At 37.5% G+C, this 25,621-nt stretch overlaps 1 protein-coding gene across 1 annotated transcript; it reads left to right on the forward strand.

Annotated features, from left to right (window-relative positions):
• The first annotated feature begins 10 nt into the window (after positions 1-10).
• Positions 11-24,873, forward strand: LOC121414470 (DNA mismatch repair protein Mlh1-like). Its single transcript, XM_041607654.1, has 19 exons — positions 11-256; positions 752-956; positions 2,961-3,051; positions 6,819-6,917; positions 9,728-9,801; positions 10,799-10,871; positions 12,298-12,432; positions 13,503-13,591; positions 14,046-14,158; positions 14,812-14,905; positions 16,392-16,545; positions 17,518-17,864; positions 18,202-18,374; positions 19,157-19,265; positions 20,198-20,261; positions 21,274-21,438; positions 21,903-21,995; positions 22,929-23,036; positions 24,480-24,873. The coding sequence occupies exons 2-19, from the start codon at positions 850-852 to the stop codon at positions 24,651-24,653; spliced, it is 2,262 nt and encodes a 753-aa protein (XP_041463588.1). The 5' UTR covers positions 11-256; positions 752-849; the 3' UTR covers positions 24,654-24,873.
• The last annotated feature ends 748 nt before the right edge of the window (positions 24,874-25,621 follow it).

Below are 25,621 nucleotides of genomic sequence, written 5' to 3' on the forward strand. Positions count from 1 at the left end.
TGCGAGCCAATCCCGGATGTGAATCTGCGCTGAATAATCTCTGCAAAGGTCTCCGACAGGACGTCATATTTTCGCTAATTTTCTATCTATTTCGACGTCTGGTGTACCTGAAAAGGCAACGAAGTGAAAATCCTGGTTGATATACACCCTGATTATTGTAAATTCGACAGTGCCGTTATATCATGAAATATTTTTTCGCTTGGGAAAATTGATATTCTGACGTGTTTACATCGGAAGGACTCCCTTTCCCTCTCTGGTAGTGGTAGGTATTTTGCCGCGCGGAGTTTAAACAGGCGTCTACCGCTACGGTCCCGCGAACTGATAATTGTGTTTTGCTTCTCATTTGGCATATATCTGCTTTGTTTACTGGTGTTTGGTAAAGCAAGTTATGGACAAAAGTAGGAGAAGAGGAGGAAGGAGTATAATAAGATAAAGAGGAGACAAATTGAGGTGTAAAAATTAAGGAGGAGGAGAAGAAGACAGAGTTTGAGGAGGATCAGGACTTGGGTGAAGAAAATGAAGATAAAATGGGAGGGATAAGATTAAGAAAGGAGAAGATTCATTAAAGAGGAGAAAAGGAAGTACTGGGGTTGACCACGGTGGGGGATAAACTTGGATGAGAGGGGTTAACCCTCTTTAATTAAAGGGAAAGAAGTGAGATTCTTTAATAACGATTCAAAATAACTATATAAAAAGGGGAATTATAATTTGTAAATCAAAATATTTCTTTCATTTGTAATTCATTCTGTAGATAGAATGGTAAAGGTCTTATACGACTTCAGTTCGAGGTACTGGTAACAGTGATGTTTCCATGCATCGGTCGCTGAGAAGAAGGCAACAAAATCCACAATGGCTGGAACCATCAAGAAATTAGATGAGACAGTAGTCAACAGAATAGCTGCTGGGGAAGTCATTCAAAGACCGGCAAATGCTCTCAAAGAAATGATAGAAAACAGGTAAAATGGTCTTTGTGTCATGATACACAAAGAACAGACAGGTTGATGGCATGTACCATTGAACACACTCAAAGTGAAATTCAATTCAACATTTATTTGTACAGGTATATTAAGCATAATGCAATTCTAAACATCACTGGTGTACAGATGGGTGGGGGGTTCTTCCCCCCCCAAAAAAAAAAAGAAAAAGAGGACAAAAAAAATTCATGACCAAGAAAACAGAAAAGGAAAGAAAAGGAGTAAGGGTGAAACCAGTAGCGGACCGTGACCCGGACGAGACAAAGCATTGGGAAGGTACTGCATTGTCTGTGAACAATGCTTTGTCTCCTCCGGGTCATGGTCCGCCACTGGGTGAAACATACACATGTATATAATTTTCTTAATATTTTGTCACAAACTCTCACAAACTTGGATTTTGATTAAAAAATGTCAAAATTTATTTAAAAAATTAATTTTACGTGATGCGCCATATGGAGCCCCCTCAAAATTTTTGGCTTATTACGCCACTGCTAAGAGTTATAATAAGTGGAGGTAGCAATTCAGTAAGCAGAGCTTTTAACAAGTGTGCAGTGACATAGAGACAATCCTGAATTTTACTTTACCTTTAACTTTTTCAGTATATCAACAGACAAATTAATTCATGCCCGCTCCTGAAGGAAAGAAACAAAAAATTTAGACATCATGAACCATTAAAAATTGAATTTTATGTATTCTTTATCAGACAACAAATAATGGAGAAGCTGCTCATATATGTCGTCATAAATAAAAAAATTAAGTTCCAATAAGTTTCTTAATCTTTTATGGATTTTTCTAGAATCTTCACAATATTTATTATTTTTTCTGGTATTAAACGACAAGTCCACCCAAACAAATACTTGATTTGAATAAAAAGAGAAAAATCCAACAAGCATAACACTGAAAATTTCATCAAAATCGGATGTAAAATAAGAAAGTTTTGGCATTTTAAAGTTTCGCTTATTTTCAACAAAATAGTTATATGAACGAGCCAGTTACAACCAAATGAGAGTGTTGATGACATCCCTCACTCACTATTTCTTTTGTATTTTATTATATGAAATATTGTTATTTTCTCGTCATTGTCATGTAATATGAAGTTTCATTCCTCCCTGAACATGTGGAATTCCATTATTTTAACATTTTGTGCTTCATGCACGGAGGTCCTAATCGTCAAATTCGTAAAATTGAAATATTGTATAATTCAAACAATAAAAAAACAAAAGAAATAGTGAGTGAGTGACATCATCGACTCTCTCATTTCAATGTAACTGGCTCGTTCATATAACTATTTTGTTGAAAATAAGCGAATGTTTGAAATGTCATAACTTTCTTATTTTACATCTGATTTTGATGAAATTTAGCATTGTGCTTGTCTGATTTTTTCCATTGATTCAGATCAACATTTTTCTGAGGTGGACTTGACCTTTAAAACTTCTCTTCAGGGTGAAACTCCCCTTAAAGCAGATCTCTTGTCTGAAACAATAAAACCTGAATTGTTTACTATATGGAGAGAGGCGATAAGATCTACCATGTACCCAATCTTATCCTAGTATTGAACTATCAATGTCACTTCATAAACTAGTATTAAACTATCAATGTCACTTCATAAACTAGTATTGAACTATCAATGTCACTTCATAAACTAGTATTAAACTATCAATGTCACTTCATAAACTAGTATTAAACTATCAATGTCACTTCATAAACTAGTATTAAACTATCAATGTCACTTCATAAACTAGTATTGAACTATCAATGTCACTTCATAAACTAGTATAGAACTATTAATGTCACTTCATAGCGGCAACAACAATTTCCCGCCAGACTCGTGAGCTGAAGAAGTGTCCCGGATCGGACGTGAAACTGTTCTCCGTTTCAAATTAGCAAGTCCAGATGATCAGATTGATTTCTATTTGTAATTTCAATGTCACTTTATTTTGATATCTTATACTGTGAAGCCCTACTGATAGGATTTTTTTATTTCAGCTTGGATGCCAAGTCAACTTCCATTCAAGTTACAGTCAAATCAGGAGGAATGAAACTACTTCAGATACAAGACAATGGGACTGGTATAAGGGTGAGACAACATTTTTTTCTTCTTTTTATCACAGTTATACTGATTTAGAGCAGGGTTCAATATACCTGGAAGGAACATGTCTTTGGTTTGTCAAACATCTTCAAGTGGTCAAAATTGGAACACACAACCTCATAACAACTTGACCTTTTTAGGGTTGAGCACTGAGAAAATAATGTATTCCTTTAGGAAGCGCCCTGGTGTAGCGGTTCTGACTCTCGCCTTGGAATCAGAGAGTCATGTGTCCGAATCCCAACAGCGTCCTTTGGCAAGGTGTCAATCCACTATTTGCCACTCTCCAGCCAGGTGTTAAATGGGTACCCAGTAGGATGCGAAAGCCTATGTAGTATGCATAGCAAATCAGTCTTGGAACTCTTGTTGGAATGCTGCCCAGGGAGTGGAGAAGTTGCATACAATAAATGCGGGCATGAAAGGATCCGATGACTGGGGTAATAATATATCTGTAAGCCGATTAGGGACATTGTACTGATGTGTTAAGCGCTATACAAATGCTGAATATTATTATTATTATTAAATAATTATGTTAAAAACATTACGAAAATGTCCCGTTTGATTCTCGACCTCACTTCGGACTGCAAACTGCGGTTTTATACCCCGATTTGCGTTTGGAATATCTCAAACAACTTTTCCAACCCCGATAAACCCATCTTGGCCAGGTAATCCCCTTGTCTCGATTTCACCACCACGGGCCAGCTAAATGAGCGTTGAGCCAAGGACGAAATGATAAACAACGCTGTGCTTTTACGTAAGACTTGTCTGCCTGTTGAAGGATCTTCGGAATGAAATTATTGTATTCGATATTAAACACGTTTTCAAAGGCATATTACATTCAGACATCCAATGCTAGTCCATTTTCAATTTCGAACGAAGAAAATCGACCTTGAAATAAGGAAAGTAAGCGAATAAAAATTACGGTATGCTTAGCATGCAAGGACCGCGATGCATGCATAGTTTCTGTCCGTCCAGCAAGAAAATGGGTTCACTCGCGCAATGATACAGTCTTAACGTTCGAAAAATAGTAGTAATGGCATACCAACATACAAAGTATAATAATCATGCTGCTGATATGCACAAAAATATGAAATCATTATTTTTTTTACCCCAAAGTCTTATTCATAATTTAAATACAAACAATGCCTGTAACTATTTTTTTAATCGCAAACGTATTATTGCACCATACGTGGTTCTCCGGTAAACTGCCCATGTGCGCTGCATCCATTCCACCGTTTGTTTTGGGTCGTTTTAGTTTCCACCATTAAATGTCTAACTTAGGTATGTTGTGCTAATTTTTTTGTAAGTCAAAATGTTCATCGTTGGAGAGCGAGTTCAGGCGATTGATGAGTTGGGAAGATGGAGTGTTGGAAAGATCGTTTCAGTAATCGCAGACGAAGTTCAACTTCAAGAGTTTCTTAATCAGAGTCAGACTGGAGAGGCAGGTCTCCGAGCCGGCCCCAGCACTTCCACGCAAACACCACCCAGCGCAGACCGGCGATACCTCGTATCGAAGAGAGGAAACAGGATCAAAAAGAACCCCAAGACTGTTTAATTCTCAAGAAATTTATTTTTGAATGCTCTTAGAAACGCAACTTTTACACTCAATTTTTACACCCTCAACCACACCCTCTCCCGCTCGATCGCGTCCGTATCTCACGCTTTCAAAAATATTGTGCCCCCTTCGGGATTTTGCCCCCCCCCCAAAAAAAAAAAAAACTGAAAGTGTTCCGGCGCGCCTTGGTGGAAACAAATCTGAAAGAAAACATGAAACCAAGAAAGGTATTTCAGAGGGAGGTTTACCGTATACACAGGCTATAGGCCTACAAAATAAGAACAATAATGGGAGATAAAGATAAAGAAGATCACCTGCTAATAACGCATGTGAATTAGAAAACGTTCTGAATAGATATGAATAGAACATTGAAATGCTATCCAAACATTGTGATTCATAATGCTGGTCTTTGTATTTTAATGTTCTATGTATAGGCCTACACCTCAGCTTTGAGAAAAGGACATTTATAGGCCTTACTACAGATATGATTGGCAAATGCACGTTCTTTAGAGGTGTAGAAAGGGGGTGGATGAAGAAAATAAGTCTAGAAAGAAAAGAATTAGACAGCCAGACAGAGAGAAAGAAGGAAAGAAAGGAAGGAAGAAAATAAGTCTAGAAAGAAAAGAATTAGACAGCCAGACAGAGAGAAAGAAGGAAAGAAAGGAAGGAAGAAAGAAAGAAAGGAAGGAAGAGAGAGAGAAAGAAAGAAAGAAAAAAGAAAGGAAGGAAGGAAGAGAGAGAGAGAAAGAAAGAAAGAAAGAAAGAAGGAAGGAAAGAAAGAAAGAAAAAACTTTCTATCAACGCGTGTATACATCCATGGCCATGCGCTCGCCGGAACTACACATATTGCAATCCATCGTGTGTGGCCCCCTGCTGTGACCGTAGATGCTGGGGTGAATTATCTTCGCGGACCGAGGTCAAGAAACAGGTGTTTCTATACTTAAATTTAATCTCTTGAGGGCAATAGGATTTGTATTACTGGGAGAAGATATTTGTTGATAAGGAAAAATGGGGTATACAGCCCTCAAACGAGAGATTTTCGTCATGTGAAGGGTTTTTCTAAGTATAATTTTTCGAAATTTGTCATCTTTCAGATATAACATGGTAAAACGCAACTCTGGAAATCGCTTGTCATATTTAGCGCCAATATGATTAAATGTTTGAATGTGCCATCACAAATTGGCTTGCCATAGTTCTCAACAGTGATCAGTTCAATACAGTGACCCAATATGTCTTTACATGTTAGCCAAATCATCTGTAATTTCCTTTTCGGTCTGTTGCATAGGACTTGCGCTTGATTTTTTAGTATCCTAGATATGCAACTTTTTTTTACAATCGGCTCCATCAATCAATTGCATATTTCATTTTGATCGCAAGACTTATGACTGATTTTATGACCTTAATTTGACTTGAAATACCCAAAGAATTGTGGTACAGTCCGACCTCTCTTATCCGGACACGTTGGGACCAGCACCAATCTGGATAACGGATTTATCCGGATCTGGGAGACCAATATTAAATACATGCAGCTGCGCTGCCGGCTGCCTCCCCAGGCCACCAGTGGTACACTATTGTAGTGGGCGTACGGTAAAGACAATATTCACTGCAGAGTCAGTGCAAATTATAGGCAGTGTTTTTGTGGAAATGAAATCGATTGATGGCCAAAACTCGAAAGAAAGAGAATGACTCGATGAAACCAAGTTTTGAAATTAGATCATCGCGGCGGGTATCGCAGCTTCGCAATGTCAGCCATTGTTACACTGACTGTAGGCTCAAACATGATAGATGGCGCTGTCCGTATGGAGGCCTAAAGTTAGCTTGCATGATATTTGTTGTTTTTCCCGCGAAGCAAAAAGAGAAACGTGATGAAATGTTTGCGCTGCACCCTGATTTACTGGAAATTATCATTCCTAAGGTTCTTTTGGTGATTTGGTTGAGATATTTTCATGAAAAATATGTTTGGTGTAGGGTGACTATGTTGGGAAATATATGTAATCAAAGTGAGTTTACGTATAAGATTTAGTTTAGATTGAAATCTCATTTCCTCACGTACCGGTACTAGATTTAAAAAAAAAAATCTCAAGAGTGCATCCGAATAATAGAGAGATCCGGATAAGAGAGGTCGGACTGTATGTGATTACTTATTCAGAATCGTTTATTACACCTCTCCTATTTAATTTTATTTTTTGGCCTTGTTTAACAGAAAGATGACATGGACATTGTATGTGAAAGGTTTACAACAAGCAAGTTGAGAGAGTTCAATGACCTTACAAGCATCAGTACATATGGCTTCAGAGGAGAGGTTTGTATAACATTCTTTCTCTCTTTTTTCTAAAGGTTATTATTGATTTTGGTTACAGGGAATTATTTCCCTGGTATCGCATCGCAATTTGCTCCACTTATTTTTAAAGACTTCTATGCATAAAGTCTTTTGTATAGCGTACTTTTCCATTGGACTGTACATTAATTAGTTTAGAGCTTTTCTCTCAGAACAAAAAAGTGCTATTCAAATTTGTAAGGCAAAATTATTTCCTGGGTTTGATTCATTAAATTTGTAAATTGATAAACCTTTATTGAAAAAATTACCAACCTGCATAAAAGTTACTATTATGGTAACTTTCATGGAAGCTTTGATTTCATAGCTGCCAAGTAGTACGGATTTTCAGTATTTTGTACTGAAAAATAAGAAGAATACTGATGGTTTCATGCAAAATACTGATTTCTAATGTTTCAGTTTTATGTCTATTCCAATGGTGTTTCATTGAAAATGATGATTTCCTCACCAAAATACTGATTTTCTGCTTTAGAAATACTGAAATGTTCTTGTTCAGGTTGTCAGCTCTGTGATTTTGATTGGCTGTTGATCAGCGTTACCATGGTAGTTACCGTTGGATGGCAACGTTACCATGATAATATACAATTAATACACATTTCTGAGTGTGTTATGACGATGCAGCACACTCGAGGGTATTTACAATTATGCGAAAGCAAGAGGCGCTTGCGCCGAGTGCTTTTGCATGATATTGTGAATGCCCGAGAGTTGCTCGCATCGTCACTAACATCACGAATCTTAAAATGTGCATTAATTGTTTTATAAAACGGGTCGGCAAAATGAATTTTTCATGGAAATCTTGTTCAAATCCCTCCAACTTGTGTACGATCGCACAGACGAAGAGATCACAAGACTGTCAATTATGACATCACAGGCGTATCTACTATGCGCGCCTAAGTAAGCGCATCAAAATCCTAGCCAGCCTCTTTTACTGAACGCGTATCAGTTTTTACGTGCTATTGAAACTAATGCTGCACAAAAATTGCACAGTGCTGCACAAAAAATGCACAGTGCTGCACGAAAAATGCACGACTGGAAGGTTGCGCATAATTAAAGCATGAACACGTGACTTGAATACGCACTCACCATTGGCTACATCCTTGAACCCGTTTTATAATAACTCTTATGCAACTGGGCCCTGGTGGGTGTTTAATAAGCTGTTCATAAGTTACGAATGACTTTTCACAAGACGGGTGGTCCTCTCTTTTGCTAAATGATATATCCATTTAGCTTTTTTAGCACATACCAGTAAGAACATGTTCCAGTCATGCGAAAAGACGTTTACGAATAGGTTTATGGAACACCCACCTGGTGGGTGTTTCATAAAGCGGTTCGTAAGATATGAATGACTTTACGCACGACTGGTGATCCTTTCTTGTGCTCTGTGATATTCCTACATAATTGATTTATGACCTAAGAACATGTTCCAGTCGTGCGTAACTTTACGAACAGCTTTGTGAAACACCCACCTGGTATTTGAACATGGACTTTTATTTCAGTTAGTGGCAGCGATATGGGGGGGGTTAAAGAAGTGTCATGAATGAAAGGAACAATGAAAAAGAAGAAAGATTAATAGGGTAGGAGATGACTGGGTGATGTAGCTGAAACTCCTAATCGAAATCTGACATTGCTGTTTTTCCTAAAAATGTAGTTGTCTAGGTGAATTTAAGATGAATTAACAAAATTGATATCTACTTCAGATCAAAGATCAACATTTATTTATTTATTATTTATTTATTTATTTATTTCGTTTTGTTTACCCAGAGTAACCCCATCAGTGGACTAAGCACTGTTTTTCTTGGGGGCCCTGCATACAAGTATCAAATACATACATATATTAACAAGTACAAACAATGAAAATATATCAAACAAGGAAGAAAATGTGTTCAAAGAGACAAGCAACCTGCAGGACACACACATACATGCTAAAATAATGTGTGTAAGTTGAACAAAATTCAACATAAATACATTGTGCATAAGCAAATCTAGGCAAGTATATATTCCCTATGATTATTGATTAATTTTATGTTTAAATATTTGATTGCTTGTCCCTGGAACCAGCCAGATAGGGGGTAGTTATTTTAATTCAGCAGTTTCTCGCTCTCCAATAAGATGTAGCGAAGGATTGCCTCGAGACTGCACTACGGGTACCACTATCCAGCTGATTCCAGAGAATGGCAGCACTATGAGAAAATGCCCTTTTTCCAGCCTGTGTGCGTACAAGCGGTAGCACTACACCATTCTGAACTGAGTTTCTCGTTCTGTACGAATGGACATTACTAGATCTTACTACGAGTTCAGAGAGATATATTGGCGCTTCTTTACAAGATTTAAAAAATGATTCATGTGAATGGAAAAATTGATTTGCATACTATCCTAATAATTTCTCATGTTTATTAGTACTTTATGGAATATTTCTCAGCCCATATCAGAGAAAATATTGTAACTGGATGGAGGGTATGTGGCAAATTCAATGTATGTGCAGCCATCTACTTTACATTCACAATAGGGGAGACTGGGGTTAGTTGGAACATGGGGTAAGTTGAAACATTGTAATTTTCTTTAGCGCCTGTAAAGTAAATTCATGCAATACTGCCCTCAATTTATTGCTATTAATAATACAACAATTGTAGTATCAATAACAAATTGAGGACAGAATTGCATAAATTTACTCTACAGGCATTTAAGAAAATTACAATGTTTCAACTTACCCCATATTCCAACTAACCCTGGTCTCCCCTACTGAGAAAATTTTGCTTTTATTTTTCTTCTCCCATCAGGCATTGGCTAGTATCAGTCACGTTGCTCATGTTACCATAGTAACAAGAACAGAGGATTCTAAATGTGCTTACAAGTAAGTAATAAAATAGCAGGGCCCTGATGCACAAAACTTAATACTATGGTAACTTTGCCATTCAATGGTAATTACCAGATATCCTTGGTTTTGATTGGCTGATGAGCATTGTTACCATGGTAGTTACCATTGGATGACAAAGTTATCAACATGGACCAAAAAATGGCTTCATACATATACATTATTTTTTTCTTGATATGATTTTCTATAATTTCATCTCTTTAGTAGAAAATCATATTTTATTGAGAAATATCATCTTTATTAAACATGTCTATCTGAAAAAAAACCAAAAGTAATTGGATGAATGTAATTTCAGGCAACTTTCAAGTAATGAAGTTCTCTTTTTCCAATCATGGCAACATAAACCAATGTTTTTAATAATTTTTTTATAACTATGGGGAGTGGTACATGTGTTTCAATGTTTTTTTTTAACTGCACGAGCAGTGTATATTTCTTCAGAGAGAACATTTTTGGGATAGAAAATACGGTTTGGGGGATCAAAGAATATAATTTTTACATTCCCAGAAGGTTTGCAGGTCTGTATACTGGGATGAGCAATTTGATGCAGCCAGGGTAGCATTTTTTAACAAGTTTTGTAATTAATTTTCGATATGACTCAAGATTCATTTTATAGGAAGAAGGTACAAGCTATCGTAGAAGAAGTGAATCTAACCATCTGTAATTACACATGTACGGATGTGCAATAGCTCAGTTGGTAGAGAGGGGGTTTTGTGGACCGTCATTACCAGGTCCCTGGGAGAGGACCTTAAGCCGGTGGTCGTCTGGTTGCATGATTACAAGCATTCATGCTTTCTTAGCTATCAGGTAAAAAATCACCACCATTTGAAGCGGAATACAGTTTCATGTCCGATCCGGGACACTTCTTCAGCTCGTCTGAACTGGCAGGAAATTGTTGTTGCCACTTGGTGCCAGTGCAAAATCAATGTTATTGTCTTTATTGTTGTTGCTTTTTCTATCCATCTGTTGATGATTTTAGGGGAAGCTTCTGCGATGGTAAGCTAAAGGCAGCAGTCAAGCCGTGTGCCGGTAACAGAGGAACACAAATTACAGTGAGTAGATATACTTTCATCACCAATGATATGAGGTGTTTCACAAAGGCTTACAACTGCTCAATGTCCTAACATCATAAAAGATTATTACACTTAATCTCAATTGAATCATGATCATGGGTTTTGTAAGGACAACAAACTAATGAAGAGTGCAAGAGATGGAACTGCTGTCATTCCAATTGGTAGTTTAAATCTTTGAAACAAATTGACCCATTGCATAATCGAACAAGGTTTTTCCCCGTCTTAAGCCTACATGTATGGGTATCACAGAATTCGGTAGTTAGGTTAATCCATTGCTTACTGGAACCACTTGATCCCTGTACAAAGCCTATCGGAATCACAGAATACAGTATGTCACAGGTTAACATGTTGTCTACTTAAACAAGGTGATCCCCGTACAAAGTCTTTGGGAATTACAGAATTCTGTAGTGAACAACTCAACCCATTGCCTATGGAAATTGGGTGATCCCTGCACAAAGCATGTGGGAATCACAGAATACAGTTGTCAACAGGTTAACCCATTGCCTATGAAATCCAGGTGATCCCTGCACAAAGCATATGGGAATCACAGAATACAGTATGTCACAGGTTAACATGTTGTCTACTTAAACAAGGTGATCCCCGTACAAAGTCTTTGGGAATTACAGAATACAGTAGTCAACAGGTTAACCCATTGCCTATGAAAACCAGGTGATCCCTGCACAAAGCATATGGGAATCACAGAATACAGTTGTCAACAGGTTAACCCATTGCCTATGAAATCCAGGTGATCCCTGTACAAAGCATATGGGAATTACAGAATACAGTAGTATGTGGGTAAACCCATCGCATATGAAAACCAGGTGATCCCTGCACAAAGCATATGGGAATCACAGAATACAGTTGTTAACAGGTTAACCCATTGCCTATGAAATCCAGGTGATCCCTGTAGAAAGCCTATGGGAATTACAGAATACAGTAGTATGTGGGTAAACCCATTGCATATGAAAACCAGGTGATCCCTGCACAAAGCATATGGGAATCACAGAAAACAGTAGTCAACCGATTAACCCATTGCCTAAAGTGATCTCTGGTGGCAGTGTGGTTTTGTGGTCGGGCTCTTGCCTTTCAATTAGAGAGTAGTGGGTTCAAATCCCAGCCATGGCATGTTTTTCTTCAGCAAGAATTTTATCCAGATTGTGCTGCACTCGACCAAGCTGATATTTGGCTAGAACAATTCCTAGAATTCACTAAGCACTGGAATAGTAGCAGAAGGTAAAGCCTGGGTATTATAAATTGCACCCTTGAATAGGCAACTTCATTAACAATTCCTAAAAATTATTCTTATATTATTATCCCGATGAAGCCTATGGGAAGCAAAAAAAATCTGAATTCAACAGGTCCAAAGATTTATCTTAAGAATGAATGTTTGTATGGTATCCTGTAGGTGGAGGATCTCTTCTACAATGTCGCTACGAGAAGGAAAGCACTGAAGAGTGCAAGCGAGGAGCACAACAAGATCTCAGAAGTCGTCTCCAGATATGCTATTCATAATGCTGGTGTGGCCTTCACTCTTAAAAAGGTTTGGTCCTCTCTCAAAATTAGGAAACATTTCTGGTGTAGTGAATGAATTCTTTCTATACTAGAGCTTGCATTTAGTTCTAATGATGGTGTACCGTATTTGGAATTTTGATTCCATAATGACAGGTGTATCATTTATCTTTCCTTGTTTAGACTGTATGGCTCTTTGATTTTGTAATGGATTTAATTTCTATTATGGTTTCATTTCATTTCCTTTAAAAATTATTCATCCTGTTTGTGCTTCATTTATTTTGTTTTTAATCTAAGACTTTTTGTTGAAATTTCAGAAATAATCTGTGCGGAATATCTAAGCAGAATCCAATACTGTGTTAAATATTTTTCTTCTCTTCATGCCTGTGTACACTAGAGGTGATTACCGGAAGGATTGACCTGACCTAACAGTCAGGAATAATTCAAACTTTTGTCTAGAATTGTAGTTTATCTATGGATAGCCAGTTGTGACATAATAATTCTCTCACAGTCGAGGTTGAATGTATCAGCTCATTTCTATTTCTTATCATTCTTGATTGTCTGTGAAGGATTGATAAAATATTTGTCTCCACCATTGAAAAATTGCAACAAAAAAAGCACACTAGGCAGTGTAAAGACAATGGCCCGTATTCTGAAGACGGGTTTATTTTAAACTCAGGTTTAAAGTTGTGGTTTAAGTATGGGAAGCCAAAATTATCAAAATTGTTATTAGGTTGTATGTTTCTTATGTTTACTGTGCTCTTTCCTGATTCATCGATGGTGAAGACAATCATCTATATACTTCTTACACAATTATGAGTGATTTGAGAGCCGCATGAGCTGAAAGTATGATATCTCTACTGTTAGTGATTATGTAACAATTGGCTGTCCATACTTAAACCACAACTTTAAACCCGAGTTTAAGTTTAACCCGATTTCAGAATACGGGCCAATGTAACAAAAATTTTGACGTGTTTTGCTTCCCATAATTATAGCAAAGAATTGAACCATGGTCCTGTGTTAAACCCGACTTCAGAATGTGGACCATTGTTTTGATAGATGATATGTCACCTTTCTGTCCGTTCTCCTACTTTGTAACAGTCCGGGGAGAGCACGGCTGACGTGCGGACATCCCAGAATGCATCTACAGTCGATAACATTCGAAGTGTCTTTGGTCCTTCGGTCGCGAGGTAATGTTTCATCGTTGTCTTTTAATGCCTTGTTAAGATAGGATGCGACAAAGCTACGTAACAGTTTGCGTAGTTGTCAGATATTATAAGACAAATCACAGCACTAGTGCTATGCATATTTTGTGCTTTTAGTCTGCCTAATCCGCCCCCCCCCCAAAAAAAAAAAAAAAAATGTAGAAATAAATAAATAAAAGAATGAATGAAATGAATGAATAAAATAAAATAAAAAAAAGAATTTTCAAAAAATAAATGAATACATTTATAAAATTGGGGTCAGTGTATCTTTCTATGTATCCATCTGCACTGTCTGCTATATTGAGAGCTAGTCTCTTACATTTCTAATGAAGTAGCATCCAACTGATGGTGGGATAAATTTATTTAACTTTCTTTGTAGGAATTAAGAAGTTATGCTTTCAAACTCTTTTTTTCATCATTTTTCTTTTGAACATCACAGAGAACTTCTAGAAATCAACCACAAGAATAGCAATTTGGCGTTCACTTTGACGGGTCAGATCTCCAATGCGAACTACTCGGTCAAGAGGCTCATCTTTCTGTTGTTTATCAATCGTAAGTTCACGTCTCATGGGACCTGTTTTATGAAACTTACCATCAATTTTAATCACAGATTACAAATATTACTTATGCAGAGTCTATTTTAGGTCATATTGTATTGTCTTAATCTTGATATTGATTGACTGTTATTCACTGTTAACATGGTAGTTGTCATTGATTATAGAGTTATCGTTGAACATAAGTACCAGCTCCAGTAATGATCTCAAATGAGTAAGACCAGAATCCCATAAAATGACCACCCAAATATTTGTATATGTGAATAAAAATTATATTGGTTAAAAACATTTACGAAATAGGCGTGGCATTCTTGCCTTGTGAGGGGTGCTTTTCCAAGCAATGATAATACATGTTCCCACATGTACTCATCTGTGTCAGCTTATATTTAGATATTTCAAAAACTTCTGTTTACGTAAACTAACCGGATCTAGTAATACAATAACATGGTAGTACTTAAACTTCATTTCAAAGACTTTCTAAATTATTGCTTGCTTGAGTTTAGCTTTGAAATTAAAGTGTTCTACAATTGGGACCTGTACTCGCAAGAATAATTCCTCATAAGCATGCAAGAATCATAATGGCTATCACCTAATTATTGCTGTTATTGCTATTACCGTAACAGGCATTTTCCATAATTCTCTTACCCGTAGATCGTTTAGTTGATTCCAGTAGTCTTCGGAAGGCCATAGAAGCAGTGTACAGTACGTACCTTCCCAAGAACACGCATCCCTTCATCTACTTCAGGTAGGGGTGAGATTGTTCTTCTACGGAATCTAGAATGTGACATTCAACTTGATGAGATTGTGGGATATCATGTCAAGTTGACTTGCTAGTCTTGTCATACCATCTTGGAATATTTGCATTAAGGTTAAGATTACGTAGAGGAGGGTAACACATCACCATGGAGTTGGTCCTTAAAAGGACGGTTGGATAGTGGAATGAAGAGAAGATGATGAGACATGAAAATGGCAGAGATTGGGTTGGAAATTGAAAGGTTAGGAGAAAGAAAGAAAGAGGAGAGTTATATTTTTTGAGGAATAGGTGAATCCTTAACCCTAATGAGACTGGGGGCTGATTCAGCCCCCCCCCCCAACAATTTTTGTGATAAATTTGCTGCACAATTTTTTTGGGGGGATCAGATTCCTATAAAGAGTCTGTGAACCAAACATTAGCATTTTAGGGGCATTGTTAATTAGAGCAAACTTGATTTTATGCATAAATTGGCATAATTAATGAGCAATTGGATTTTTCGTAGAATTTGATCTTATACAGTGCGAATCAAAAAAAAGAAAAAATGGGACAGATTTGAAAAGTCTATAAAATTTTTGTTTCAAATTAAGATCTCTATATTTTGGTGTCAAAATGTGCTCTTGGGTCTTATCCTTCAAATATTATTAAGAAAAAATTAGTTTCGTTCATGCTTGAGCGAGCACGGAATGTTTTTGTCTGGGGTTAATAAGGAGGCTTGCGCCAAAATGGCATCAAATGATGAACATGATGATCGGACTTCTTGCTTATCAGCAGACTTCCTCTTAATCTTTTCATTATCTTTGCCATAATTTTCGAATTATGTGGTCAAAATTCATTTCCAAATCTTGTATTTTCTTAAATATTTCTGTTGTTGTTCCTTTTTAATATGTTCTCTTTTAACATTGAATTTTCCTTCTTTAGGCAAGAACAATTGTTTTTAAACAGAAGTATGGGAGAGCGTTTTTGTTTTTCAAATCCTTTCATTGTGTGCTACAAAGGTTATGGTGCCTTTGAACAGTGGCATACTGATGGGTGGGGGGCTCGGGGTGCTCCCCCCCCCAAATAAAATAAAATCATGACCAAGAAAAAAAAGGTGGAAAGAAAAATAACAGAAAACATAGAAAGTGAAATATGATATCATTTTCTGAATATTATGTCAAAATCACAAAATTTTATTTTTGATGAAATTTTCAGCACTATGCTAGTTTGATTTTTCTTTATTTATTCAAGTAAGTATTTTCCTGGGTTGGACTTGACCTTTAATAAAACCATCAATGGTGACACAGGTTATCTCATCTTCTTACCATGATGAAGCAATGTTTTATTTCCTATATTTATAATAATAATAATAATAATGAAAATAATAATAATAATAAAAATAATTATAATAATTATAATGATGATGATAATAATAATTATGATGATAATGATAATAACCATCAGTTTTGAATTGCATTTGTCTCTCATTCTCATTTCTCAGCCTTGAGATTGCCCCTCAGAATGTCGATGTCAACGTCCATCCCACCAAACACGAAGTCCACTTCCTCCATGAGGAGGCTATCATCGAGGACATTCAGAAATGCCTGGAACAGAAACTCTTAGGATGTAATTCATCAAGGACCTACTTCACCCAGGTAACACAGTGGTAGACCATTTCACTGTTAGTTTTGGTTCCTACATACCTGCAAACTCTCCCGATTGAAGCAAAATATTGTGATGTTTCACATTTCAACCGCTCCTAAAATCAGATTTCTCTTTTTTTTTAGATTTTAAGGAATTGTGCTCTGTTAAGTCATAATCGCTTGAATTTACATTTTTTGGCATGTTTATCTTGAAAACAGTACACTTCCAAGATAAACTTGCAAAATAACTGTAAATTCAATCATTCATCATTAGGCTTGATAGCTCAGTCGGTAGAGTGGGTGTTTCGGATTCCGGTGACCCGGGTTCGATTCCCACTTGGTGCACTATTGCCCTTTGGTAAGGCATTTATCTTGATTACTAGGCCCCTTGGAGAGGACTTTAAGTTGTTGGTCCTCTGGTTGCTTGCTTACAAGCATTCATGCTTTCTTAATAGCAATCAGGTAACAAATTACCACCACCACCATGATTACCATTTTAACCATGTTTTAAGCCTCGTCTCATTAATCATTTCTCACATTGACTCAGTGTTTACCACCAACATTGCATATGCATGTAATGGCAAGTTTCCATTCCTGACTTGTTCTGTCTGTTTTATCACAATTTTGTCATAAAAATATATCTCCAGCTGCCCAATCGATTGTGTGTATGTATACAGTACATGTTTCATTTGATTATTAAATGTCTGTGTTTGTGAGGGGAAAAAAAGCGAAGACTGACCCGCAGGTGGACCACTACATTGGGGTTTCCCTCTACTCTTATACATGCAAAGGTAGTGATTCATCTCTACACCAGGCCTTCATTCAACGTCCTATCCAAAGGACAGAGTGTTAGAAAGGGGCACGTCCACAAACAATGCAACCTTCAGTCATCCAATCAGGATGGACTCAAACCCACTGTCTTTGGTTTGACAGGCAGATGCGTAAACGACTGAGGAGATTTGATTATTTTTGTTTTCCTGGCAGGCATTGTTACCCGGATCAAACCTCTCCATTGCTGATGATGGAGATAAGTCCAAGGACACTTCAAAAGGTCCCAAATCGAGCTCTTCGGACCAGGTCTACGCCCATCACATGGTCCGGACGGACTCCAAGGACCAGAAATTAGATGCCTTCCTCCAGGCAGCTCCTTCCACCAAGTCATCATCATCCTCCTCATCTGAAAATCATCCTGATAAAGGTGTTGGTGATAGGGGCGTGGTCACTGATAGTGGTGCTGATGGCAACGAGGGAGTTCAGCGACCAGTGGTGGAAATCCCGTCTCCTGCTCTGCCCCAAAGAAGGAATGATGGTGACGGGCCAAGTTTGCCAAGGTATATGTAAACAAGGATAAGGAATTAAAATTTCTGGCTCAGGTGATGTTGTAAGGAAATTTTGCTCTCGATTTGAAGCCATATTTGCAATTGTTCACAAACATTTTTTACAGGTAAAGAATCCATTAATGAAATGGAAATATAGCAAATCAATAACAATCTCAATATTTATAAAGAAGCCTATCATTGCTGTGCAGTTTTGGCAAAATACAATCCCTTGGGGAAAATATAGCAACTGTCAGGGAAATAATATGTTATATTCAACCTGAAGATATTCAATATCTGTATAACATCTTCCCAAATTACTAGACTGTGTCTTGCTTAATTCTCGTTGCAGGAAAAGGCCACATTCAGAAGTGGGTAGTGATGTTGAAGGTCCCCCATCCAGGCCAGGACCCAGTGACAAGGACCAGGAACCGGAGTCTAGACAGTCCAAGCCTAAACGGAAAGAGATCCAGCTCACCAGTGTCCTTGAGATTCAGAAGGAGATAGAAGCTAACGCACATGATGGTGAGAATCCCTTGCTTAATAACACTTCATTTAAAGGGATGACTCAATTTTGGAAAAGTATTGATTGCAAGTTTTCATATTCCCAGTGTTATTTATCAAGAATACATGAAATATAGTTGAACCTAAACTCCAGAACACTGTATCTAATGGCAGCAATGACTAAGGTCTTCTAAAGAAGAATAAACTCATTTGAATGAGTTACATAATTAGCCAATTGCAGTGCTATGTCAGTATCTTTTCTTAGGCGTACTAAAACCCCCAGTTAGATGACACTGTAAAGAGGTGATCACTCATCGCCCATTTAGGTGGCGGTTCAGGGCGACTTGCCCCTGAAGTTGCATGCAATTAGAGCCCTTTGTTATATAGTTTTGCGAATCTACTCTCAGTTGGTTCTGCAGTTCCATTGGAATTGTGCTTGCCTGATAAAAAAGTACACACTTCAGGCCTACCAGCTACTCCTTTACGAAAGGAATTACTCCTTTTTGTAAATATCAATATATGTTATATCATATAGGGAAAGAAAACTTTGTTTTGACAGATATTATGTAGAGTCATCTGTGGGAAATATGCTGTGACTCCAATGTTTTAAATGAATAACTCCTATTTAGTATGTTTACAGGTTGGTAGGCCTGACACCTTGTTATAACCCATTACAAACAAATTGGTTAAACTCTTTAATAAAAGGCTCTGTTTGCCATCTTAACTGATGGTACGTAATCGCCCCTTAATAAACAGCACTCAAACCAGATTGATCTATATTTTCTTTCTCTTTTTTTGGATAGATTTACGAGATCTCGTGAAGCAGCATACATTTGTTGGAATAGTAGATGCAGAGTATGCGTTGATACAGCACAAAACCAAACTATACCTGGTTAATACCGTTAAACTCAGGTAAGTTTTATTCATTGATTAAACACAGCACCAAGTTATATCTTGTTAACACCATCTTACTCATGTAAATGTTATTTATTTATGAAGCATAACACCAAGTAATATATCTTGTTAACACCAAACTCTGTTCAATTATTCTATTCATTGATTTACTGACACAAAGTTATACCTACTTAACACCTTCAAACTAACATTATGTTTCATGAACACTATGCAATCTCTTAAACTATTTTATTCATTGCTTAAATGCAGAACTAAATCACTTTACTACTGCTTGAGTGACAGACTTTTATCTCAAAAAAGCCTAACATTCATGTATTCAAAACTGACCAACCTAACACTGTATTTAGATAGTCAACATGGCGAAAGTGCTTTATTTTCTATTAGAGAAGATGACTGGATTTGAATAGGAAATCACTTGATAGATAATCATGCCATTTGAACAAAATTGGGCATCCATTCTTAACCCTAGCAATAGTAATATACTAATTTTATTAAAATTTGTCATATTTTTGCGGGCGCGTTGTGGTCTAGAGGTTCTGACTTTCGCCTTTCAAACAGAGGGTCTTTGGTTCAAATCCTAACCATGGCATGTTTTCCTTCAGCAAGAAATTTATCCACACTGTGCTGCACTCAACCCAGGTCAGGTGAATGGGTACCAGGCAGGATCAATTTCTTGCATGCACTGAGCGCCGGTGATGGTAGCTCGAGCTAAAGCCGGGGTGAAAATAGCAGCGCTTTGTTTCCTCAGGCAAAATGCACTTTGTAAATACAGCTTTTATTATTTATCATATCTTTTATGAGAATGACACATGATTAACAGGTCTTTAATCTAAACTTTTCATGAGTGTTTTTCAATATTACATATTATGCATTTTTAATTGTATACAATTTCAAAATAATGATCAAATGTATTTCCATTTTATTTCCAGCCAAGAACTTTTCTACCAATTAATGTTATATGACTTCGGCAACTTTGGACTTATGAGATTATCAGTAAGTAAAGATTTTTCATGTACTTTTTTTTAATCATATAATACTTGCTCTTGCGAAAATTCCTCTTTTTAATTTTCATGATTATGTAGAGTGTGCAAGCTTTAGATAGTACTTGCGTATAAAGAATATGAACATGATCTTACATAGGCCGGGGGGGGGTCATGGTCTAGTGGTTACGACTCTCGTCTTTCAATCTGAGGGATGTGGGTTTGATTCCTAGCCATGGCGTGGTTTCCTTTAGCAAGAAATTTACCCACATTTTGCTGCACTCAATCCAGGTGAGGTGAATGGGTAGCCGGTAGGAAGAAATTCCTTGAATGCTTGAGTGCCTATGATGGCAGCGTAGCTACAGCCAGGGTAATAATGGCAGTGCTTTGTGTCCTCTGGCAAAAAGCACTTTATAAATTTGGCTATTACTGTTATTAGAAGACAGATCTACAGGGGTCATAAGAAAAGTGTTAATCTGATATAATGGTCAAGAAGACTTAACATGTAGGTAATAAAAAAAGGGCAGAAATGAATTACCATCAATTATGCAATTTTGCATCCAACTGGAGGAGGGGGGGTAGGTGAAAATCTGTATTGTGCACATTTTCAATGTGTCGAAGCTTGTTTTTTTTTACAAATAATGTGGAGGGTTGAATAAATTTTCTTATCTTGTGGAAGTTTTGTGTGTGCAAAGTTTCATCTGCTGGAAGGAATTTTCTCACTAAGATTTCATCTTGATTTGATTTGATAAAAGTCTTAGAATTTTATTGAAAAATAATTTATATAAAAGTCTCACCTGTGCCAATTTTGCTCCTGTGTTTTTTTTTCCCCAATGCAATATTTCTTTACTTCTGAAGTATCATCTTATGCACTTTTTTTTACTTAAATGTAAATTTTGCATTTGAGGTGGTATTTTCTATGAATTTTTTTACTCCTGTACTTCTGAAAGTTTTTTTTTACAGTTAAAGGAAATTATTTTCTTATCCTAAATTGATAGCATTCTATTCACCTTTATCTCTTGCAGAATCCTGCACCAATCTTTGAGTTAGCGATGATTGCCTTAGACACCGAGGACAGTGGATGGAGCGAGAGCGATGGCCCCAAGGATCAGCTAGCCCAGTACATAGTAGACTTCCTCAAGACCAAAGCGGAGATGCTCAATGACTATTTCAGTGTTGAGATTGATGAGGTAAGGACTCCCAATCTTCTTTCCTTTACATCTTAATTTCTTTCCTTCTTTCCATCACTTTATTTGTTAAAGATAAATACCAGTTTTTGTAACAATCTCAAAATGCGTTCCAACAGAATCCAATGAAATTACTATGCAAATGTCTGTATGTATGAATGTGTAATTGCGGAGAAATTAGCAAAATGAGCACAGAATTCCGTCAAATGTCGAGGAATTTTTTCCGAGCAATATTAATGCACTGTCCCACATAGGCTTTCCTGTGTTGGTGATCATCAGAATTATCGGTTTTCAGCTAAAATTTTATGATTTCACAAAGACAAGTTTATTTCAATGTACCAGATCAAGATCTATGATAATAGTGTGGCAACTAACCTTGATTTTAAAGACTTTCTCATGAAATGATTGTTAGCTGCAACTACTGTCTTTTACCTTTAATATGTTTAAATCTCAAATTCTTATTCTAGGAAGGGAATCTATGTGGCATTCCTCTTGTGTTGGACAAGTACATCCCAGACATGGAAGGTCTCCCTATGTTTATCTTGAGACTAGCCACAGAGGTGAGAAACCCACTTTGTCAAAAGGAAGCCAGTAATTCAAGTTAAGGCCCCTGTTACGTATACGTTTGGTTTGAAACCAGGGGGCCGTTTCATAAAGCTGTTCATAAGTAAAGAGAGACGTTAAGAACGACTGGTGATCCTTCCTTACGTGCTAAACCATCTCCTATGGTGTATACCATTTACCATAAGAAAGGATCACCAGTCGTTCTGAAAGTCGCTGTCAACTTACTAACAGCTTTATGAAACACCCACTGACCAAGATGCTGGCTTTTGAGCCGCCTTCGGCCTGTAATTTTAAGCTGCCTCAAGCTCATTATACACCTGTTGCACAAGGTCTGAAGTCTGCAATTGAGCTATTGACTTGTGTCGCTTATTCGTGTGACATGAGTCACCCGACTTTTAATGTAAACATCCTGCATTGTTCTTACACGGTTGGTAGCTATGGATATTGTTCAATATCCAATCACTACCACCTGTAAGCCGGCCGGAGCCCACATTGGGGTTAAACGTCAATTGCGGGACTGAGGCCAGACTCACACGCTGGCTTCAAACCACATCCGGGAGTGGACGCAGCCTGAGCTGGTGTCAGTCTGGCTTTTTTTTTTAAAAGGGGGGCGTTGCCATTATGGATATGTCGCGTCCCCTCCAGGGCTGGCCTCAGTCCCTTTTCGAGGCTGTGCAACGGGCCTGTGTCAAAGATTTTTTGGGGGATTTTGATTTTCATGATGATCAATGTATATTTTTTATTATATATGGTATATTTCGCTTAATACTGCATTCCTCCCAAATTTCATGTTTTTCTTGATTTCTGTGTATTTTTGTCTGTTTTTCGTATCAGAGAAAACTGGGGACTCCCGCTTAGAAAATCATTTTCCTTGGCCAACTCTTCAATTTTAATGAAATCAATATTTCCTTTTTCTTTTCCTTCTCTAGGTGGACTGGGACTCGGAAAAGGAATGTTTTCAGACGTTCGCCAAGGAGTGCAGTCTATTCTACAGAATACAGAAGAACTCGAAGCTGGCAGATACCAAAGGGGAAAATGTAAGAATCTTTGCTGTCCGCACAGCACCAATCACAGTCTAACCTGATTGAACCTGTTTAGAAAGACCACCTGCTCAATAAAGATCACAAATTGTTTCTCTTGAATGATATTCCCTATTGAAACATGATATCATTTCTTGCTTTATAGTGCCTTGTACCTCTTCATAAGAAGTCTCTAAACCCTCTATAGTAAATGCAGCATAATTACCGTGGCTTTTTACTGAGCTACTGTTATGCACTCAAGCATTTCAAGGAAGGAATTTGTGCAGGGTACCCTTTTACCTCACCTGGGTTGAGTGCAGCACATTGCGGATTGATTTCTGTGTTGGAAGAACTTGTCCATAAAGACCACCTTCTCATAAAGACCTCTTTTCTTGTCTCCTTTGGATGGCCTCTATAGACAGGTTTCACTAACATTACAAATTTTGCTTTTGTATAGATACTTAAAGTTTACTTTGCATTAGAATTTTGTTCTATGAAATATGAAGTTTAGTCTCATATTCATTGCAGTCCAAACTTGTAGAATGGCTGTCAAGTGACTTGTAGTCATGTTCACCTTTAATATCTCTTAATCTAAAAGCATATTTTTGTAATGTTCTTGTAAAGCTCTATATATGCTGAGGGCGCATTGTGGTCTATTGGTTCTGATTCTTGTTTTTTTCAATAGAAGGTCATGTGTTCAAATGTCCATCATGATATTTTTATTCTTCAGCATGAAATGTACTCACATTGTGCTGCACTCAACCCAGGTGAGGTGAATGGTAACCTGGTGGGAAGAAATTCCTAGAGAGTTCTGAGCGCCTGAGTTGAACGGCAGCTTGAGTTACAGCGACCTTCCATTGACAAATCAAATCAAGGCTAGAGAAGGGATTGAAGTATTTCACTTGGCTGCATGCCTGGGGGTGTTATGTAATAGACGCCGGCATGTCTGGGAAGTCTAATATCGGATAGCAATAGGTAGTAGACTTACCAACCAGAAGTAAACTGCATGTTTTCACTTTGAAACATGGAACTTCACAAAGGTTATTTATTTTGGTTTAGCCATTGAAACCAGCTAAGAGTCTAGGAATGGGGATTGTTGGAAACTAGAACTGCAACGACCCGAAGTAAATACAATCACGAGTTCGGTCAAATTTGTGCTGTCCGAACTTTTATCGCATTAGTACGATGGGCTCTCATGACGGACATATATTATGCAAGCCAACTGGCCTTTTGCAAATTTTGTATTGATTCAATTTCCCGATGATTTGTCAATGGCTGGCTGCTTTAATAAAGCCAGGGTAAAAACAGTTGAATTTTGTTTCCTCTTTAAAAGTGCTATATTATCCTAGTTATTGTTAGAACAGTGCAGAATAGAGTGGTTCAAAATTTTGTTCTAGGTCATCTCTATTGCAATTTATAACCATTAATACCAAGATATGCCATTTCTGGTAATCTATCCAGGGCTCAAGCTCAGATGATGATATGCCTTCTTACAACTGGAGATGGACCATTGAGTTTGTCATCTATCCCGCCCTCAAGTCTACCCTGCTACCACCCAAGAGATTTGCAGGAGATGCTAGCATCCTACAGGTGGCAAATTTACCGGACCTCTACAAAGTCTTTGAGAGATGTTAACATAAACTTTGAAGATGCAACTTCAGTTGAGCCTGATTCCTCTTACCAAGTTTCCTGGAGATACTATTATCCTCCCAAGCCTCCCTAGCCTATCTACCAAATCTCTTTAAGATCTTTGAGAGACGTTAACAAATACTCTTGATGTATTTTCAGTCTTCCCTCATTCCTCTTTAGAGATTTGCAGAAGATTCAAGCATTCCCCAGATGGCCAATCTGCGAAACATCTACAAAGTCTTTGAGAGATGTTAACAAGAACTTTGTAGATATAACTTTAGTCTTTGCAGATCCCTCTTACGAGATTCACTGGATTAGTTATTATCTTCCATGTAGCCAATCTACCGGACCTTTACAAAGTCTTTGAGAGATGTGAACAAGAACTTTTAAGATGAAACTTCAGTCTAGTCTGATTCCGCTGGCCCATTGCAGAAAGAGTTGCAATCGATCGCAACTCTAAAAATCAAGCGCAACTTGATTTTCAACCAATCAACAGCGCGCATTTGGGACTTGCAATTGATTTTTTGGCTTGCGTTTAAACGCAACTCTTTCTGCAACGGGAACCTGGTTTGCAAGAGAATCTATCATCCTCCCGGGAGCCGATCTACAGGACAAAGTTTCTGAGAGATGTTACCAAGATCTTCAGGGGCCCGTTGCAGAAAGAGTTTCGTTTAAATGCAAGTCAAAAAATCAATCGCAAGTGCCAAATGGGCGCTGTTGATTGGTTGAAAATCAAGTTGCGCATGATTTTTAGAGTTTCGATTGATTGCAACTCTTTCTGCAACGGGCCCCTGATCTGTCTACCTGACTTTTTACAAGATATTTGCAAGAGATGCTATTATCCTCTGATCTACCAGACCGTTACAAAGTCTGTACAAAAGGATGTTGTATTTTCAGTCTAACCTACTCTCTCCCAAGAGATTTGCATGAGATGCTAAACTCCCTCCAGGTAGCCAATATACGTCACCTTTACA

This window comes from Lytechinus variegatus, chromosome 4 (assembly GCF_018143015.1).
Source record: "Lytechinus variegatus isolate NC3 chromosome 4, Lvar_3.0, whole genome shotgun sequence".
In the NCBI taxonomy this organism is placed as follows: domain Eukaryota; kingdom Metazoa; phylum Echinodermata; class Echinoidea; order Temnopleuroida; family Toxopneustidae; genus Lytechinus; species Lytechinus variegatus.

What these genes read in the sequence shown, in the direction of transcription:
- LOC121414470 (XM_041607654.1), top strand. Translation starts at nt 850, where the DNA reads ATGGCTGGAACCATCAAGAAATTAGATGAGACAGTAGTCAACAGAATA. An exon ending in TTTGGTCCTTCGGTCGCGAG is followed by an intron (nt 13,592 to 14,045) that starts GTAATGTTTCAT and finishes TGAACATCACAG; the next exon opens with AGAACTTCTAGAAATCAACC. An exon ending in GACGGGCCAAGTTTGCCAAG is followed by an intron (nt 17,865 to 18,201) that starts GTATATGTAAAC and finishes TTCTCGTTGCAG; the next exon opens with GAAAAGGCCACATTCAGAAG.